Genomic DNA, 20,492 nt, shown 5'->3' with positions numbered 1-20,492 from the left:
TTTAAGGTGGAACTAAATGTTAATTTTAGTTGACATTAGTAGTAGTAGTAGTCATATTTTATGCCACTTTTCTGTATAGGACCAAGTAAATCACAACAGATAAAAATACAAGCGGACTTAATCTTAATGCAAATTTAACTTGACACAAAAAATTCTGGGACTGCTGCTAAAAATAGCAACTCTTTGTCAAGCTTTTCCTCCTCTCTGTAACATGCTATTCAGGCCCTTGTCCTGATACAAAGTACTTCCGTACCCAAGAAATAACAGCTAATAATGCGGACTGTATTTAGTTTGATCCTGGTAACCTTAGTTGCATCCAGACAAAAGAGAGGTGCTTGCTCCCCAATTCTTTGCAGTTTGGGGGTACTGCCAGCACGGATAGATGCTGTGGTCAAGAGTTATCAGCTTTGGCTGATTTGCCAACTGTGTCCCCTTCTGGAGAAAGACCAAACAAGAGTGTGCATCTCCTGGTAACATCAATGCTCCATTTCTGCAATGCGCTCTGAATAGGGTTACTTGTGTGCTGACTCCAGAAACAGAAACTAATACAAAATCTGGCAGCCAGGTTGGTCTCTGGGACTTCATGAAGGAATCATAGATCAGCAATATTAAAGTATCTCCACTGGCTGCCAATAGGTTTCCACAGGCTGGTAATTATCTTTAAGGCCCTCATGGCTCAAGTCCAAAATACCTTCAGAATATCTTTGCCCATATATTTTGCCTCTCCCATTACAGTCCTCTGAGGATATAGTTTTCTGAAGTTTGCTTCTGCAAGATTAATATCAACGAACCAGAGGACTTTCTCAGTGGTATCTCTTACAACATGCCTTCCCAGATTAGGATTTTTTTATATGCTTGTTTTTAGTTTAAATTTGAATTGAGGTTGGTTTTAAATTATTGTAAAGTTCCCAGAACCTAGGAGAATGGGGAAGTATATAAAAATGAAAATACAATACAATAAAGCCATGCCAAGTCCCATCAGGCAAACATCACCGCTGTCTCGGAAGTACTCTGAAACACATTGAACACTTGAAGAAAAGCACAAAAATAGTCTACATAATCTAGCCCTCTTCCCAATTGTTGGTCATTGTTCAGGCTTCCCAAACAGTCATTCTGTATCCTCTTATTGGAACAACATAAGCCAGTCAGCAAAAGTTTTTCCTTTTATCAGCAGCTACAAGGTTTAAAAGGAACTTGTTTGGACTTTGCAGAGAAGAGGTGCACAGAATAGCAACATCTGTTTTCTGTATCTTTCCAATGCAAGTCCACACTTGGCTTTTGAGTCCAACGTATTATTTATTATAAAGCCACAAGTCCAAAGTTATCTTTTTGCCAGTTGGTGAGGGCTCTTTTAGGAGGTCTTTTTGGAGGTCTCTTCCAAACCCTCAGTCAGATTATTCAAACATGTCAGATCAAATTACCTATCTCAATTTTGAAGCAGCCTCTTCAGTCTTGTTATTTAGCCCTTTCCATGCCAGCTTAACAGACTGTGGGTAGAAGAGCTCCATGTAATGATGCCAGGAACAGAGGTAAATTAATCTACCCCTTACAGAGGAACTTCAAGGGCTGGCTGCCCATTTTTAAAGGCAATTTTTGGATAAAATATATTTCAGACTTCAACATTTCTTTCTTTCATGTTGGACTTCATGGATATCCAAGGCCTATAAATTTGGATAACAGGACTGATAGAAAAATGCAGCACTCTTCTAGATTGCTCAGACTCTACTTGAAGAAAATTGCTCTTCAGTTCAAAAGCTGACTAGCCTAAACCTACCAAGACAAGTGCTTTTAGCTGCAAATATACTGACTTGCCTGGGAGTAATTCCACAGAACGCAAGGGGACTTAATTCTGAGTAGGCATGCATAGTTTTGCACTGTTATTAAATAGCATCACAGCAATTAATTTGTATTAACTTTTAGGGTGACATCAAAGTTGTGTTGCTAGTCTTACTTAAACTAAGCAAAAGCAAATCAAACATCATTAATGACAAATTGAAAAGCAGTATGCATTTGCCCAAAGAGGCAAGGAAAAACTATTTCCTGAAACATTTCCGAATGCTCAGTTGATCTGAGAATACATTGACTGGCATGAGATGTGAATTGCTAAGTGTTGGCACTTGAATTATGGGATGCCATAAAGTGGCTCTTCAGATCTATGGTGTTGAGATTACAGGGTTAGATGGAACAGTGGTTCAGTATAAGGCTTCCTATTTAAATATTTAGAAGCTGATATGAACCTTTGACTGTTGTAAACCACCCAGAGAACTTTGGCTCAGGGTGGTATAGAAATGAAATAATAATAGTAATAGTAATAATAATTTATCATTATTCTAGATATTGGGAGATTAGGGGACAGGTATAATTTGTGACTGTGAAGTATAACTGGAAATGTGGAAAAATGAACAATCTTACTAGTTATGCTATTTTTGACGATTTCTATGAACACAGTCTGAGCAATGTCTTGACCCTATGAGTCTGTGTCATATCTGCAAGTCACATTATGGCTTGTGCCAAGCAAGAAGTGAAGCTAGTGTAACTTGCACAACCGCTGCATTCCATCAAGGCTTGTGCCCCTGATGTATCTAAAAGAAGCAAGTGAAATGAAACATATTTGCATTTATTCAGTTTGATTCAGTATGTTTCTGAGAATTGGCCCCCACCCACAAAAAAGTAAGGGATCATTTAATTCTGAAAGGAGTAGATCAATCAAGGCTGTATTCGTACTTCTCTATTCACATAGCTGTCATAATCACATATATGCGGTGAGACTGTTGCATGTACTAAGAGGTCTCCAGCTGGTGAACGGGTTCACTCAAGTCCCAGTGTGGGTTGAATCAGCATGCCAGATTAACTCACACAGGTATAAATGTTAACATTCACAGCCTGGTCCAGCTTGACATGGGTGCCTGAAATATACATCTCATCTATATTTTATTGGGCTTGGAAGGAAGCAAGCTGTCAGAATGGTGCAGATGAAAAACTTGTCCTGTCAGCCACTCAAATCTGCTCTGTAGATAAACAGAAGGGTTGAGGCTCCAGGACATTCTAAGACATCAGTATGCATTAGCACAAATATTAAAATGTAAAGACTTCTAAGCATGGTTCTCCAAGGTGATTTATTTTTCATCAAGGTGAAATTGCTTTGAAAGGGGTGATACTTTAAAAAATATTCTAGACATCTAGTCTAAAATGAGTATGATGTGTTTATCATGCAACTCAGCTCACAGGCTTCCATAGCTCCATGTATCCACCAAGCATTATCAGTGGTGCAATACCTCACTGAGGAGCACACTTTTGCCAAGATGAATATTGGAGATGAATATTGGTGTACTAATTATATATTTACCCCACCCTTTTCAGGGTGTTGTACCTAGCCAAACCACCACCATTTTCAAAAATGGTGAAATATAGAGTTAGTTCACATTCCCATAGGAAGAGTCATGTGTGAAGCAGTAATAGGCAAGTCCCCCATTGCTCAAATCAGGTTGGTTCAGGATAAACTGAGGCCCTTCCAAAATTAGAAGAAAGTTCAGCATAACCAAAGCCAGTCTGAACTGATTGTCACCCCATGGACTCCTAGCCCAATGTGCTTCCAAATCTCTTCCTATCACTTCGCTTTACCAAAAGCCTCCTTCATCCTTGCACACAAAAGACCCCAATTTCCATTCTCTTCCATAAACCTGAATCTGCTACTGCTCTCTTGCTCAGTTATTCTGGCTACAGCAGAAAGCAAAGGGGAAGAATGAAGGTAAAGTCTGTCCTCACAGTCATCTGGAAGCAAATGAAAACTCACCTCCTTCTTTCCTGTCTCTAACTTCCTTTTAGAACATTAGCTGCTTCCTGGTAAATTGATAGAAATGAAAAGGAATGGTGTGTAAGGATTATTTCTGAATGGGTCCCAAGAGGATTTAGACAATAGGTGACATTGAATACTTTTCCAGCTTGAATTTCAATCTGAGCCATAAAATAATTATAGAATTGTAATGTTCACTTTATATTTTATTATGATGACTCCTAATATATGAAAAATCATGTTTGAGTCTTGGCAACATCTTTAGCCTGAGCATGAATTTGAATTGTAGTTGTATTTGTCTATGACCAAAACTATATTTCCCAATACCACACTTGCTTCCAGTAATGATTGATTCCATGATTCCTTTCAGTCATTGATAAACTTTCCTCTGTTCTGCACCTCTGTCCCATGCTCTACAGTAGTTAAAACTATTGGCAGAAAATCATTATGTATATGGGACCTCATCCATTTCTACAGGCCCAAACTCTGTCCACCCATCAGTCCTTAATTGATTTACTGCCTCCTTGGTAACCAACTTTTTGCTCATTCCTTTGGTCAAGACAACTTCCATCGATTAATCACACTTAGTGAGAGAAGTTTCCACAATCATCTTTACTTAGCAAGCCAATGTAAGGAGAAAAGGTCTGCAGTGGAGGAGCCACCATCAGGCTCATGCTGAGTAGAGAAGGTTAGAAGCCGTATTTCTTTCTTTCCTTTGGGCTGATGTAGTTCTTTCCAGTGATCTAAAGACTCTTCCGAGATGCTTCTTTTTTGTGCTTATCATTCTCAAAGCAATGGTTGGTGGAATTTTCAACCATCTAAAAGGAGACTCTCCATGGTGGACAACATCTTCTGAAGGTAGACCTCAAATTTTATCTGCGAAGGGCAGTGTCTGCAGTAACCTGTGACCCCGGCATGCCTTTGCTAGGATCACAGCACAAAAATTAAATTCAGCTTGTAATTAGGAAACAAAATGACAATCAGACTTTAAGTGCAAGCATCAGTGAAAATCTCTGAACCAAGGACCACTTCGTATATGTCATTAGTCTTGAAGCGAACATTAGGGAGTGAGCAGGGCCTCTATCTGGTTCACAACGAGGCCATGCTCACATAAGGTACCATTTGTCTGAACTACCAAATAGGAGAAGTGTAAGTAGCTGCTGCAATTTTCCCAAACACATGGTTGCAGAAGGGACCCTGCTATCATCATACTGCAAATTTATAATGGTTCCCAACTTACATGGCATGGCTTATTTGCAGCATATTAAATTGTCTCCATTAAAATATATATTCTATTAAAATGCTATAAAGTTCCTGTCATTTGCAGAAACAACTACTTAATGGCACTGTTTTCAACACCAGAACTTCAGAACAGTTAATTCGAAGCACATGTAGTATGGGTAATTCTCATTCCCTTAATCTTTTTATCTCTTATCTATGAGGTATCTATCCCACTGAAAAGCAGTGTTCGAACTACTAAACAGAAAGAACAGCCACATTAAAATGTTAGCCATCTTCCTTTTCATTCTGGCTCTTCTGCACTCTTGATCATACCATCTATCAAGAGTGAGCTATCTCAAGATGGATCATAAGCCTAGTGTAATGCAATTACCAGACTAGAAGTATTGCTTTACACAGCATGAAATGAATAGGCAAGTCTGCTTTACACTTTATGAATCAACTGACAACGGACTGAATAGTACAATTAGAAAGAAAAAAAGGGAGAAGGCAGGCACAGTCTTCCACAGTCCAGTTAGACAAGGAATTAAAGTGAATCTAGTGACTCACAAAGACATAACAGTTGGGGTATTTGACAAAAGACTACGCATATGGGTAAAGGCAGAGACAACAGTGAAATTCCAGTGCCTGTACGCCATTTTCCACCATACTGCCACACTAGTAATGAAATTTGCCAGCAGATTGGTACTGGCAAAGCACCAGTCAGATCAAGCAGATTAAATTTTAATACTATCAACTAAAATGCAGACCTATTATTTTTATTTTAAATTATTAGATTAACAAGGGATGATAAATTCATCTGCAATAGGCCCAGTTTTCTGCCTACTTTACAATCACACATATTTCGGTAATAAAAAATAACACTTTATTTGCAAAATAAAAGTAATTACATAGTGATATAAATAAACTGACATGTACAAATAATCTGTGTAAATTCCACAAGATATATTCCTGCTCAAACACTTTCATGTCATATTGGACTACCAAAGTTATTTACACAAGCCAGAGGTTTGGTTTGACATTCTGGCTTAAAAACAAATTGTGAAATCTGTGTTTTCATACATGAAGCTTCATTTATATTTTTTCTACAAACAGACAGAGTAGGAAAACTAGTGACAGCCTCAAATTCTGACCTTTCAAATTCCTCCTGAGAAAAACACACATCGTAGTAAAGGCATTACTTTCATCGTTAACACTATTAGTGTGTAAGGCCTAGGTTTTAATTTCATTCCTTCGGATCAAATTCAAATTCATTTTGAAGGCTCCTATGGATTAACAACACTCTTAAAATGACAAGATACGGCTAAGCTTTGATCCTTAATGTAGACGTTAAAGCTATACAACAGAGAATGCAAGAGGACATTAACACATCTTCTATACTGCAACGCAATTTCACACAAACCGCATTTATACAGGCACACTGACTTACTGAGCACCATTTCTCAGCTTGTTTTAAAACCTGAACACATGAATGTTCAAATCTGGCCATACAAGAGAACTGTCAAGATATAAAGCAATGTAAAGCAAGGTTTTCATGAAAGGTATAATGTTTTGAAAACCAGACAATCCAACACTTTTACTGAGATGAAGCCACCCTTAAAAAAAAAAAAAAAAAAGTACAAATAGCAAAGCACGGCATTGATAACAGTAGTTTCACCAAGTTCACTGCAAGTGCCCTTCCCGCTGAATTCGAAGGCGTTCTTTCTCCACTTGCAAACGTTCTTTCTCAATTTGCAACTTTTCTGATTCAAACTTCAGGAACTGCAGCCTCTCCTTCTCAAGCTGCAAGCGCTCCTTCTCAATTTTCAGTTTTTCTGTTTCTAGATCCAAAGGCTGTAAGACAGGCTTCTCCGACTGGCTGGGATCATTCTCCAGAGCAGGTTTTTCAGCATGCAGGGCTTCAAGCCTTAATTTCTCTCGCTCAATTTGTAACCGCTCCTTCTCCAGTTGAAGCCTCTCATGCTCCAGGTCAACGTGTCGTAACCTCTCTTTTTCAATCTGCAGACGCTCCTTCTCAACTTGCAGTCGTTCTGCTTCAATATCCAGTCGCTGTTTCTCCAGCTCTAACTTCTGTTTCTCCAAGCTAAGCAGCAAATGGGAATCCTCATAGGCCAGCCTAGCTTGAGCAGAGCTTAAATTACCAAATTCTTCAATGTGGGTGAAATCAGGAAGGTCACTTTCCTTTTTGGAATCTGGCAACACTGAAGACAGTATTTCCTCTTCTTCTTCAATAGGGAACTAAAGAAATCAATCAGAAATGTAGTGTTGTTCCATGCTAGACAGGACACACCCATTAACACTAAAGTACAAGGGCCTACAGCTTCTATGGACCGCCTGCACATTTATCTTGTTGTATTTGCCGGGGGGGGGGTGCACTGGCAAAATCTGAGACTGAAAAAGGTGTTGTGAAAAAGGCGTGACTGATATAAAATGCAGCACCTCTACACCTTATCTCCATCTCTCTCTTTTATCATTTAGTGAACTAAATCCATTATAAGACATAATCACCTTGTGACCTTCCCTGTATGTGTCCATTAGTTGCTGTTTACCAAACTGGGGAAGCTTGCAGTGCAACACCATCATATAACATGTGATAACTTACTGAATATTCAGGGAAGAAAGGGAAGGAAATATATGCTATAGCTTATTGCTGCCACTAAATCATCTTGACAGTTTCCCATGTTGGCCTCAGACGTCTCCAGTGGTATGATGATAAGCTGACATTAGCAATCTGTCAAACCTTTTAAATCCATATGGATTTTACTTATTACACACAGGTTGGCAAATGTTTGGGCACATATGGAAATCTGAGAATGTGTCTTAGACAGAATTATAAAATGGCTGCAATAGGTGAGCACATCTTGTCACACAAAACAAGTAACCTGCCCAAGGGCATTAATGGAAAATTAAGATGGTGACAGCTGGAGGCCCCAACTTTGCTTTGGAGCGATCTTCATTGCCATGAGAAAATATATTTAAATCCTAATTGGGATGGGTAGATTGTATCAGTAACCTCCACAGGAAATATGCAAGGACACATTTGTGCTCATGTACCGGGCTGATTATCCCTGGAATAACACTGGCATTTCATGCAACAGAACTTTCAATTACAAACCATCTTAAATACATACACATTAAAAAGTCATACTTAATTAAATGTACAACCCTAGCCACCAGAGACTCTCAGACTGAAGATCTTCTGAGTCTCTAGGTAAAGGAAGATCTATAGCTATAAAACAAGCAAGATCACCTCACTATGCACCATAATGATTATCCAAACTATATGCAGGGATAATAATTAATGTAGTTTTCTCATTAATGGGACTCCAGGGCGAACTGCTAGTTTAAATTAGAAAGCATATAGTAGTTGAGCTAGGAAGTTTTGCGAATAATTTACACATTAAATATACCTACTGTACTTGAAACTACTTACTTCAAAACTCTGTGGATCTTCCTCCTCTTCTTCTACTTTGACTTCAGTTAAGGATCCACCTGCTTCTCTGAAGTCTGTGATGTTCTGCCATTCAAAACTCGATTCATTTGGGAATCCCATTTTCTCATCTATATCTTCATTGAGAGAGTCATCCAAATCAGATGAAGGAAGATGAAAGCCAGCACCCACAAGCTTTATGTTGGTATTCAATCGTTTCCGTTTCATAAGAGCCCTCCAATCAAGATATCGTCTTTTGACTTCTGTCCCTGTTCTTTGCTCTCCTTCACCTACAGCATTCACACACTCTGCTATTTCTTCCCAAGCCTTCCGTTTCATCTCATTAATGGTTGTATTCAGTTGCTTGGAAAAAAGCACCTCCCTCCTCTTTCGGATTTCTTTAAGTAGAGTTTGAGTTTCCTGAACACTAAAATTGCTTTTTCTTTTTCTTTTCAATTGTTTCATGTTTTCCAACTTTCAGTATACTTCCTTCTGTAGCAGACAAAAATGATTAGTACCTTTGTTTGTTAACAAACACCCTAGAACTCAGTTTATTTCTGCACAGCAGTGAGTTTTCACATCAACATTTTAGCTATCCCCTTCTAAACACCGTAAAAATAAATAACAGAGAGCAAAGGAAGTGTAGAAGAGAAATATAGATCACATTTTAGAAAATGTAATAGATTATTTAATAGCGCTATTTTAGTAACAGCTATGAAGAGATCTTTAGTTGACTAAAATCTTATTGCTTAAATAAAATACATAGTGCAAATAGTTAACTATGTGGCACACGTTTGATATTGGCCAGCACATCCTGCAACCTAAACTAAATCTTTTTAATTAGGTGATTTTCCTTGCATTTTTAGGAGACACTTGATTAGGGGAATTTCTAATGTTGAAACTACTTATAGTGCAAATTCCAGACAATCCTGGAATTTTCCAATGTTTACATAACTAAATATGCAAAAAATAAAATAATGCAATCATAGATGACTATTAAGAAATATATAATTACAACCAGTCCAATAAACATGTAGGATATTTATTTATTTATGAAGTAAAATAAAATAATTTATTTTTTATTTTATTTAAAGTTTTTATATCCCACCCATTACAGTGTCTCAGGGCAGCAATAACATAAATAAACAAACAATATTTATTACAGGCATTTATATCCTGTCCTATCATCAAGCACTCAGGACGGCTTACAAAATATAAAATAAATAGTAAAAACAATACTAACACTTAAAATACTGGGAAAATAAAAAGGGTTTGGCCTGGCACAAAAATGAAAAAAGTGTCGGTGCCAGGCACACCTCTCTGGGAAGCCCATTCCCTAGCTGCGGCGCCACTGCAAAGAAGGCCCTTCTCCAGGTAGCCACTCTTTGGATCTCCTTCAAAGAGGGCTCCCAAAGAAGGACCTCTGCTCCAGATCTTAGAAGCCAAGCAGGTAAATATGGAAGGAGGCACTCCTTCAAATATCCAGGTCCTAAGCTATTTAGGGCTCTGTAAGTCATCACTAGCACCTTAAATTTGGCCTGGACTTCAACTGGAAGCCAGTGCTGATGGGACAGGACCGGCTTTATATGTATATATCTGCCGGTCCCTGCTAGCATCCTGGCTGAAATGATTTGGTTTTGACCTTATGTAATAGAACTTGTTCATTTTCATATATTTTATAAAATCAGTTATAAATCTTCATGTGGCTTCTGAAATTGAGTTGAATTTTAGTTTACTTACTCTGGATATGCTGCATCCATGTATCTGCAAAATACACAGGAATTGCAAACTGTGCCAATATGTGAGCTGTCGTGGTGTCATTGTGACCAACAGAATTTATTCACTTGATAGAGACAATCCTGGCATAGTAATACCATGACAAATCATCCATATTAAACCAATTAATTATTTTCACTCCCTGTTTTAGTACAGAGAAAGTAACAGCAGACAAATCATATGCACCCTCAGAGACCTACTCATATTTTACCTTGACCACAAATAATTATTTGGTACAAAGGAGTGCTGAGCAAGAGGAAAAGCCACTGAAGTACCAGACAAGATAAAGGTATGTTTCCTGTCACAGCCTCTGTGCATCCTGCATTTGCAGTTGCACAGGGTAGGAGTGTAGAAAATCTTGGGTGATTTAAGCTAAAATGAAGAGGCTTTGGCAGATCACCCTCCTGAACCAGCTGGACTATTTGTGCTCTTTACACTCATATCCTTCTGAGTTACTGCATCTGGAAGTAGTGTAGAACTTTTCTGAGTACATTTTTGTATGAAGAATATTCCATCTTTGATATAACAAGTTGTTGATCTATATTGTTAAGAATTACATTTCTTTTTCTGTACTGCTACTGGTTTACTTTCATTACTGAGGATGCAGCCAGGGCTATGTTATCCAGCAACCTGAGGAAATAGGTGGTGACTGTAATGCCACCAAGACACAGGTTAAAGAAGTGCCTTAGATATGAGGAAAAATATTTGGTTTCTGGGAAGAAACTATGTCTGGTCTAGTTAAGGCAAAGGAAGGAAAAGGGAAGGAGCAGTTAGGCCTTCCAGGTGTTTTTGGTTAGGGTTAGGCCATGCAGGATACAGCTGTTAGCATTTATGGGCTTAAACAGCTGAAGGGATACCTTCCTCTGAAAAAAAGAAAAAAGAAATGAAAGAGAAGCCTTCAGATGTGTCCAGAGCACAAATGGTTCCTCAGTAATATTAATATGGAAGACATTGCCGGTTTCCCTCTGAAAGAACTAAATCAAAGTTCTACCTGATGAATAGTTATAATATTCAAAAAATACCATACAATCAATTGTCTTTTGTGCATCTTGGCGATCTCCTCTTTCTTCCTGATAAGGCAAAGGCTAGCCGTCTCTGTCCTTTGTGATTTATATGGAGACAAGCAAGCAATTTAAGAGCACTGTTAGTGTATTGGCAGTAACTATGAAAACCCATCTTATTTAAAGTCAAATACAACAGATCCAAGGAATCATGAAACATCAGATTCTAGCATGGTATGTCCCATCATCAGACTAAGCCAGAGGGAATCCTAAAACTACCTCTGAACTACCTCCACTGGAAGTTCAAATGGTGGAAATGGGCCACTGTCTTCTTTCCTCTCCCTTGGGTTTGTTCTAAACAGGATGCTGGACTAGCTATCCTTTGCCCTGATCCAGAAAGGCTCTTCTAATGTTCTCATATTCAATATGCGAATACAACTACAGTATGCTCTGGTGTATCTTTAATGAGACAGTTAGGTTGCAGCACAATTCAGTTTTCTTCTCCTAAGTTCTTGCACATTCTGGATATGACCGGAGAATCAAAATTTGTTTAAAAGGTAAGGATCAAAAATCCAGGATACAAACATCTCTTCCTTTTATTTTCCAGGCCAATGAAGTTTTATAAAGAGAAGATGGACTAATTAATCCTGAAGCATTAATTTAGAGAGAAAGAGAGAGATGCTGCACTTTTTCCACAGCTAATTGAAGCCTTTCAGAAATTCCTCTCTAAATTATAACTTCTGCAGCTCCTTGTGTTCCATTTTCCACCATGAATTATTAGTTTGCATGAATCAATGCAATCAGCAGTTTACGTTAAAATGATTTATTGGGATGCTCTACTCTGATGGAGACTACAACAGTATTATTGTATCAGCATAGCTCAATTAACTGTATTTTTATAATTGTAAAACTCTTGCAATGAAAACTCATTAAGGATCAAGCATTCTGGTAGAAGAAAATCAATTTAAAATCACCTGATCAGTACATGATAGCCTTAAAGTTCCATCTTAAAATGTCTAATGCTCTTTTATAATACATGATATTTGTCTTGCTCTGTTTTCTCATTTTAAGGGCTGAATTTTGTTCAGTTCTGATGTAGTGAAGAGAACAAACCATATGGGCTTTTAAATTTGTGTTAAAATGTTTTTACAAAATAATTTCCATAAAGTCAAGGAGTTTCTTCTAACCTAGAATTTTACAACTATATAATAGTAACACTAAACATTTTCTAAAATATTCATTCTCACAGTGTGATGGGAAGATTTGATAAATCATGAAATCTGAAAACTCATTTGAGAATTATTTTGTATCTCTCCTCTGTTCTGAGAAACTGAAAATGCATTGTCACATTTTCACATTTTTAATTAAATCATGGATGAAACATTTGAGGAAAAAGCTTATCTTTTTAGAGCTTAACTCAAGTGAACATGAACTGTAACACTGAAGAGATTGCTTAATTGTGTGTTGCTGTGCGGAAAACTAAGACACAAATGACTGTATTTGTAAGAAAATATTTGAGCTATGACTGACAATCAGGACTGGATATAACAACAATTAAATGATCATGAGCACAATCCAATCAAAATTAAAATGTTCTTACTGAAATCAAATTGATTATCAATTTGTGCTTTAAATCTTTCTCAAACAATAAAATGACTTGGGATGCAATTCTATGGTCTCCCAACATTGTCTGGAAGGGTGGGGGCTCATGGGATAAGTCCAACTACAAGTTCCACTCTCAGAAATGTTTTATGAAGCGAAAGCTGGGACTTTGCTGGACCATTCCACAGTACAGTTCTTTCTGTGTCAGCTTAACATGTGTTGCTTTGGATATTGCTCTGTCTTTGTTGTTCCTCTATCAATTATTGGGTTGTGTTCATCAGCCTACTCTCTCTCATCATCAGGAGGGCTAGCGTGGTTTTCTGGATAATTTTGGTCTAGGATACAGATAATTTTGGTCTAGGATTCTAGTTCCCGCTCAGGCCATGATTGTGAGTCAGCCACTACTTCTAAGCCAAACCTGCCCCACGCGCATGCTATGAGGATAAAAAGCAGAAGAGGGAGATCTTCTAAGTTGCCTTTATTCATTGCAAGAAAAAAAAGGCAGAATGTAAAGGTAATAATAAATATAGTATATTTCAAAACTAAAGTGTTCATAGACTTTCCTCAGTCAGAAATCCCTCATTATCCCGCCAAAAAGAGAATTAGAACTGCTAAGTTCTCTATATCCAAATGATATACATAAAAACTTTATTAAATAAAGAAAAATATCCCCTGGAATCTTTTTGTTTGATCCCTGTACCAATGTTTCCACAAGGAGCTGTCCACAACTATTTCAGCTTCTCTTTCTTAATTTACAATAGCTAAATTAGAATTCAACTTTTAATAGATATGTTTGATGTTATTTTTCTGGTCAATACTGTTTTTTAGACTCATCAGTACTGAGTATCATCACCATTTGTTTCTTATTTTCTTCTCAGCCAAGATTCACTCAGCATTGTCACACATTCCTTTAAGCTCACCTCAATACTTCTTTGTAAGGGTTGAAATATCGAGAATTTACTCTCTGCCCTCACTACAGTTATTCATGGAACATCATCAAAACATGAGGATAAACTGAAGATGGCAATGAACATGTTAACTGTAGCATGTAACCCTTGGTTCAGGGATGAATCTGATTTGGACTGCATTCCAAATCACCCTGGTCAAATCTAAAACTGATCAAGAGCCCCCATGCTGACTAGAGCATTCTGGGAGGTTTAAGACTTTTTTTGGCTAGGATAGGATGGCAGCCAAAGTCATTTTTAAGTGTGAGAGACATAACAACATCCAAACTGTAGAACCTCTCTCTCTTCATATTAGAAGCCTGAAGCCTTGATGAACATTTGCTCAAATCATGAAAGTCTGAGTCATGTTCTGCAAAATCCTAAACAACTTAGCTCAATGCCACCTAAATCCTAGATCTGCAGACTGCAAACTTAAATACTGATTACAAATACTTGATAGGAGCTACTGAACAAACTTGTAAGCCGTCCTGAGATCGTGTATAATAGGAAGGCACACAAAAGCGTTTAATAAATAAATAAAATTCCAAATAACCATGGTTGCAACAGCATGTTCACTCTATTCCTGGGCACAGTTGGGAAACTCCATTAAATGCTAAAATACTGAATAGTACCTACAAGACTTAGGGTAGAGAAAAGAGGAAAACCTCATACTCTGATGGAAGGTGCCAGAGCAAGTGGTGGTGCCTTTTTTGAGAAAATTCTTGATGCCCCACAGATCAGAAAGTTTGACCCAGGAGGCTGTCTTCTATAAAACTGTGCCCAAACCATTAAGCCTAGATCTGCGTATATGGCAGAACACAATAGGCAGTACTGCCATTTAGAATGCTGTCCTGGAAAAACTCTTGCAAGTATAAAACCCACTCAGCAGAGTGAATTGCCCTATGAACTTTCTTCCTAATGTGCCAGTTTTCTACATGAAAATTAGGGGGGTATAAACATTATATGGGATCATTACACAATGCAAACAAGGCACATGAAAGTGAAGCAAAAATGCCACCGACTGCCTTGGGGAGGGCCTCCATCAGACTAGAAGTCCCCGTGCCAGTAGTGCAGGGGAGGGGGTTGCTTGGAATGCGTGTTTCTCAGCGTTTCCATTTTATTTTCTAAACGTTTTAATGGCCGCTTTGGGTACGCTCCAAAAAAGCGGAATATAAGCCTACTGAACAAATAAAGAGGGTGCACCCCCCCACACACAAACACACACACACCCGCAGTGGTACAGGCCATGCTGCCTCTCAGGACGGCGCCAGCTTTCTCGACCGCTTATGGAGATTAGGAGCCGAGGGAGAGAGAAGGGGGTCCACCCTTCTCCTTGCACGGGCGCGTGCGGGCGGCTGAGAAGCTTCTCAGACTCGGTGGGGCGGGGAAGCGAAGGGGAGGCTATTCTCCTCCGCGCTGTCCGGGGCAGGAGACGCCGGCGGCGCCGAAAGGAGCGGCTCCGACATCCTCCCGTCAGAGGCTGAGGCTTTGGGGGAGGGGAAGAAAGCCCATCAGAAAACAGCGACGTGCGAGCGAAGGCGAGGAGAGGAGGAGTCGGAGGAAAGAGCCCAGTCCCCCCTCGCAAGCACGGAGCGAGGCTCTGCCCCGCTCCCCACAGGAGGACGCGGCTCCTCCCCTTCCTTCTTTCTTTCCTTCCTTTCCACCCTCCCTCAGTAAGCGCAAAAGCAACTCACCTGCTCGCAGCGCTCCCCCTCCGAACGCCGGCCTTTTGACCCACCCCCCTGCCGCTGGCGAGCCCGCTTGTCACTCATCCATTCACGTGGCGCTCCGATTGGGCCGAGCCGCGGCTCGTCAGCGGCTCGCGCTCTCCAGCGGTTCCAACCGCCTCCTCGCGCCCCGCCCCTTTTCCCAACTCGCGCAACTTTGCCCGCCGCTTTCCTCCCGCCTCCGTTCGCTTCCACCACGCCTTTGTCCCAGCTATTGGTCGAAGCGGCTGCTCATCAGCGGGGCTGGCTGTCATCATTGGCTACGAAAACAAGAAGTGGGAGAGTTCGGGAGAGAGGGAGTTAGACGGAGGTGTGTCGCTGGGCCGAGCTCCGCCTTCTGTCTTGCACCGTCACGTCGGTACGCCAGTCCGTATCTCTTCTGCCAGGATTGGTCCTTCACGTTAGAGGCCTTTGGCATGGTTCAGCTGAAGCGAGCTCAGTGATTGTCGACCCTATTCGCCCCGCACGCCCCACTGAGACAGTGAATGCGGGCCGCCGGGGCAGGATGACGGAGAAAGGGTTGGGTTCCATACAGCTGGCTAGCATGGAGCTTGTAAGATGCTCCAGGGCAACACAGCAAAGAGTTCTGGATTGCAGCACTGAGAATCTGCGTGATGGTTGTTACTGGAAGTGGCTTTGAAAGGGGATTGGGCACATTCTTGGAGGATAAGGTGCTCAATGGCTGCCAGTCTTAGTGGGTATATGCCACCTCCGGTATCAGTGCTTGTATGCCTGTATACACCAGTGGCTGCGGCACATGGTCAGGAGGGTGATGCCCTCATGTGGCATTTTTCCTGGGCAGCTTGTTGGCACAGAGGACCGGAAAGCTGTACTAGATGGACCTTGGCTCGATGCAGGGATACTCCTTTATTCTTGGGAGAAGCAGCTTTTTTTGCTCTCACTTGGGCAATGCAGCAATGTGGCTTGGCCCTACTGAGGAAACCCTTTCTATCATTCCTGCTATGTCACCTGGAAAGATAGCAAGAGTGAGCATACAAGGAGAGGCTTCAGCCCAGAGTGGACACACCACTTCCACAGCCTTGCATAGTGCTCCCTAACCTGCAGCCTGTGGGACCCAGTTGTGCTGCCCTAAGGGAAAGAGTGAGCAGGTAACCCACCAAGGAGGAGGAAGCTGACCCGAGATCTGGGCCATTGCATGCTGGGCCAGGGTGGCCAGAAATAGAGGGTGCAGACAAAGCAAAATATTAGACTGCTTTGTGCAGCTATTCCATCTTGTTTTTCCTGTATGGGATCAGCCAAAAACAAAGGCTGCAGTAGCAGTAACCAGAAGCAGGTGCTACTTATGCACTTGCATTTTTCTTTTGCCAAAATCCAAGGCCCAACAGCTGAGGGCAGGCCCAAATAATTATACAGAGCTGCAGGTGTTAAGGGCAACAGAGGAAATTCCCTTTATTGCTGTGATCATTTTTGTTGTTTTCCATTATAAGAAATGTAGAAGCAGGTCTAAAACATGGAATAGCAGGAAATGGGACTGGGAAGGGAAATTTCAGTATGGTACTTCACAGTTCAAGTAATAAGCATGGCTGTCTAAAGAGGACTCCAAAAGACATGTCCAGGGTTTAGAATCATCTGAGGCCTCCCTTGTAGGACATGAAAAACATTGGGCAGGTGAGGTTTACAAGAAGGAGCTGCCACTGCTTCTGATCACCAATGTGTACACTCACTGGGGAGCTCCACCTTTTCACTCATCCTTCCTGTGTGTGGCAACAGGGATGGATGATTACCTCCCCTGGGCTTGCCAGGCAGGAAATGGACCTATCTACCGAAATGAAAAAAACAGGTGAATGGGCAGAGGCAGCAGTTCTCTCTGGCTTATCAGTGCTAAGGATCCCAATCCTGTCCACTGATTTGCAAAGAAAGGCTGAACATGGAGCTGCTGCCTTCTCCAATTCATGCACTGGTGGTCTTGCTGGCTTCAGTTTTCCCTGTTGGGCTACACAGAGAGGGTGGCTGAATCCATCTGCATTCTTCCTCCAGGCAGCTCAGCAAACCTAGTCCTCACACTTGTTCTTTCTAGAGCTGAGAAGAGACAAGTGAGCTGCAGCTCAGGTTATTGTTAGGATATGTGGAAGGCTTCTCTAGAAGCTAAGAAATGGAGGAAAACTTTGGTCAAGAGAGAAGTCTGGCTTATGCCTTGATTAACAAAGCTGCTTGACAAAGCTTGATTGACAAAGGCAGACATCTGCCACATTGTGGGAAACAAAATCTGATTCTGAATTTCTGAAACAAGATACAAGGTACACAGCTCCCTGTGTCCAGCTGTTCTGGGCAACTGTCATGGAACTCATGTGCCTGATAAGATTTGAATGCAATTAAGTCCCTGAAAAGTAATGTCTCCTGACCTTTAATTGGCCAATCTAGAACCAAATATTGTATAGTATTAGGCATGTGTGTTTATTCCATTATGGAATTGCTTATTGTGATCACAAACAAAATTTTATGCAAAGGGTAGATGCAACTGATTACTGGATTTGGAAGCTCCAGTGTTATTACCTAACTTGTAACTCTCTATCTCTATTTGTATCTGAACTATTTTCTTTCATCTGGATTTTCCTGGTTCATATGAATGGTCTCTGCTTTGGAAGAATCATGTCTCCTTAATCTTTAAGTTTCCAGTATTATATAGATGGGTAGGTTGAAAGTTTCATTGTGAAACTTGGACAATGAAAAAGTTAGATAAGAGGAAAATTGACTAATTTGAACTGTGGTGTTGGCGGAGGCTCCTGTGCATTCCATGGACAGTGGGAGTCACAAACAAGCAGGTGCTGGAGCATATTAAACCAGATGAGTCCCTGGTTGGCAAGATAACAAAGCTGAGACTAATGTATTTTGGCCACGTTATGCAATCAAGCTCATTACAAAAAGATATAATGCTTGGAAAGCTCAGTGGCAAGAGAAAACCAGATCACCAAAGAGCCAGGTGGTTAGACTCCATCAAAGAGGATGCGGGCCAGAGGATAGTTCAGCTGAAAGAGGTGGCAAGGTATTGGAAAGTGTGGTGAGATTTGGCCCATAGGATTGCTTATAGTTGGACACGACTGAACAGCTGAACAAGGTATCAAGCTTTAACCATTTTGGAACTTTAACTGATGGAAGTTCTAGGAAGATGCAGTTTAGGTTATGGCAATATATGTACTTTATTGGTAGCTGTTTGAGAAAGATTTTCATTCTTGTGTATCTTCTTTTTGCCTTTATAGCTTCATTATGCTATTTCTATTTTTATATTTAAATTTTATATGTTAACATTTTAGGCAGTCAAACCTTATGTGTTATCTTCACTATCTTTTATATAATGCTCTCACCTTATTGTGAAGTTTGCATATTTTATCCTTTGTGAATGAGGAAATCAAACAACCGGAGAGCCAGTGTGGTATGGTGCTTGAGTGCAGGAATGAGACTCAGGCGATCTAGGTTCTAGTCCTTGCTAAGCCATGGAGCCAACTGGGTAACTTTGGGCCAGTCACAAACTCTCAGCCCAACTTACCTCATGTTGGGCTGTTTTCATGGGGATAAGACTGAGAAGAGGAAAATTAAGTAGGCTACTTTGAGCTCATTGTAAGAAAAAAGTGGGATACATACAAATAAATCTTTCAAATTTATCAGTATGGTCCTTTCTGGTTTCTACCACTAGCTCAGTAGAGCTCAAATTCTAATCTATCTCCAGAGTGTTCGGTAGTCACTGCTTCTTGCAACCCCTCACCTGGATTTGTGGGCAGCATCTGCCCTATCTTGCATCAAAGCAGCATCTGCTCTATGAAAGAAGTGGATAAGGTGAAGGAGGGAAGAGGAGGCATTGTTGTGTATACCCCATATTGGTAGGACCAGAGCAGATTTCCCTCACTGGTAGATGTTGCCTCTGAGCAGTAGTTGGTCAGTGTTAAACGGTTTGCCTGGGTCACTGGGGGCTCAGCATGCACACACACTGGTCCCAGGTAGTCTTGAAGGATGTTTGGTGGTTTTTTCCAGTGTTCTGGGACATGCTGTAACATTCACAGTTTTTTCTTGCAGGAAACCCAGAAGGTCTTTGAAAGCTGCTTGACGTGGTCTCAGTTTTTCTATAGAAATGAATGGGGCAAAAAGACAAGTGGGTACTCAATCTTGGACATCTTTCCTCAGCAGTAAATCCTACTGAATGCAAAATAACTTATTCCCATGCAGCTGTACATGCTGTAGCTTAAGGCCTTCCTGAGGGCAGTTACACCTTTAATTTAAGAAGTCACTTTGCTACAAGCGTTCTTCGTAGTGAACCATGGAGCTCACTGGGTGGATTTAATAAATCGTTGCTCACAGGGGTGTTTGAAAAGATAAATAAATGTAAAGTTTTATATACCAAGGACTTCAAAAAGAGGCATTCCCATAATTTCAAAGAAGTAGGCAAATGTTTGTAGCATGGAAATGCCCTAGGGGAGTATTTCCATAACTTAAATTTCAGAAGGGCTTGCCTATTTTACAAGCACTGATCCAGATGTTTTTTGATCTCAGATTTGTACAACATAATCCCAAATGTATTTACTTGGAAATAAGTTCTATTGATTCCAGTGCAGGTAAAGGTTTCCCCTTGACGTTACGTCCAGTTATGCCTGACTCTAGGGGGCGGTGTTCATCTCTGTTTCCTAGCCGAGGGAGCCAGCGTTTGTCCGCAGACAGTCTCCGTGGTCATGTGGCCAGCATGACTAAACACCAAAGTGCACAGAACGCTGTTACCTGTCCACCGAAGTGGTACCTTTTTATCTACTTGCATTTGCATGCTTTCGAACTGCAAGGTTGGCAGGAGCTGGGACGGAGCAACGGGAACTCACTCCGTTGTGCAGATTTGAACCGGCGACCTTTCGATCAACCAGCCCAGCAGCACTGCAGTTACTTCCAAGTAAAATACATTTATTTAGAAGCTAGTCTACTGGGAATTCCAGCCTTTATTCTTTTCTGTTAAGAAAAGTGCTAAATTAATGAGCATGCAGG

General features: G+C 40.6%; 1 protein-coding gene across 5 annotated transcripts; it reads right to left on the bottom strand.

Annotated features, from left to right (window-relative positions):
* Positions 1 to 5,874: 5,874 nt before the first annotated feature.
* Positions 5,875 to 15,585, bottom strand: MSANTD4 (Myb/SANT DNA binding domain containing 4 with coiled-coils). Of its 5 annotated transcripts, XM_044442551.1 has the most exons (5): positions 15,015 to 15,368; positions 11,266 to 11,338; positions 10,203 to 10,321; positions 8,466 to 8,954; positions 5,875 to 7,270 (listed from the first exon to the last, which is right to left on the bottom strand). In XM_044442551.1, exons 4-5 carry the CDS (start codon positions 8,925 to 8,927, stop codon positions 6,695 to 6,697), a joined length of 1,038 nt encoding a protein of 345 aa, XP_044298486.1. In that variant the 5' UTR covers positions 8,928 to 8,954; positions 10,203 to 10,321; positions 11,266 to 11,338; positions 15,015 to 15,368; the 3' UTR covers positions 5,875 to 6,694. The 5 variants fall into 5 exon arrangements, with proteins under 5 accessions (XP_044298486.1, XP_044298484.1, XP_044298482.1 ...); XM_044442549.1 differs by lacking the exon at positions 15,015 to 15,368 and having other exon boundaries at positions 11,266 to 12,181; XM_044442547.1 differs by lacking the exons at positions 10,203 to 10,321; positions 11,266 to 11,338; positions 15,015 to 15,368 and adding an exon at positions 15,480 to 15,585.
* Between the last annotated feature and the right edge of the window lie 4,907 nt (positions 15,586 to 20,492).

The sequence above is a fragment of the Varanus komodoensis genome, unplaced genomic scaffold (genome assembly GCF_004798865.1).
Source record: "Varanus komodoensis strain SLA01 unplaced genomic scaffold, ASM479886v1 scaffold4, whole genome shotgun sequence".
Taxonomy (NCBI): Eukaryota; Metazoa; Chordata; class Lepidosauria; order Squamata; family Varanidae; genus Varanus; species Varanus komodoensis.
Note: the sequence above shows the minus strand (reverse complement) of the source record. Positions and strands in the feature narration are given on the sequence as shown.

Excerpts from the sequence above, each read along its gene's own strand:
- MSANTD4 (XM_044442547.1), bottom strand. The coding sequence starts at position 8,927 with ATGAAACAATTGAAAAGAAAAAGAAAAAGCAATTTTAGTGTTCAGGAA. Across the intron at positions 7,271-8,465 it reads AAGATCCACAGAGTTTTGAA|TTCCCTATTGAAGAAGAAGA; the intron begins GTAAGTAGTTTC and ends TGATTTCTTTAG.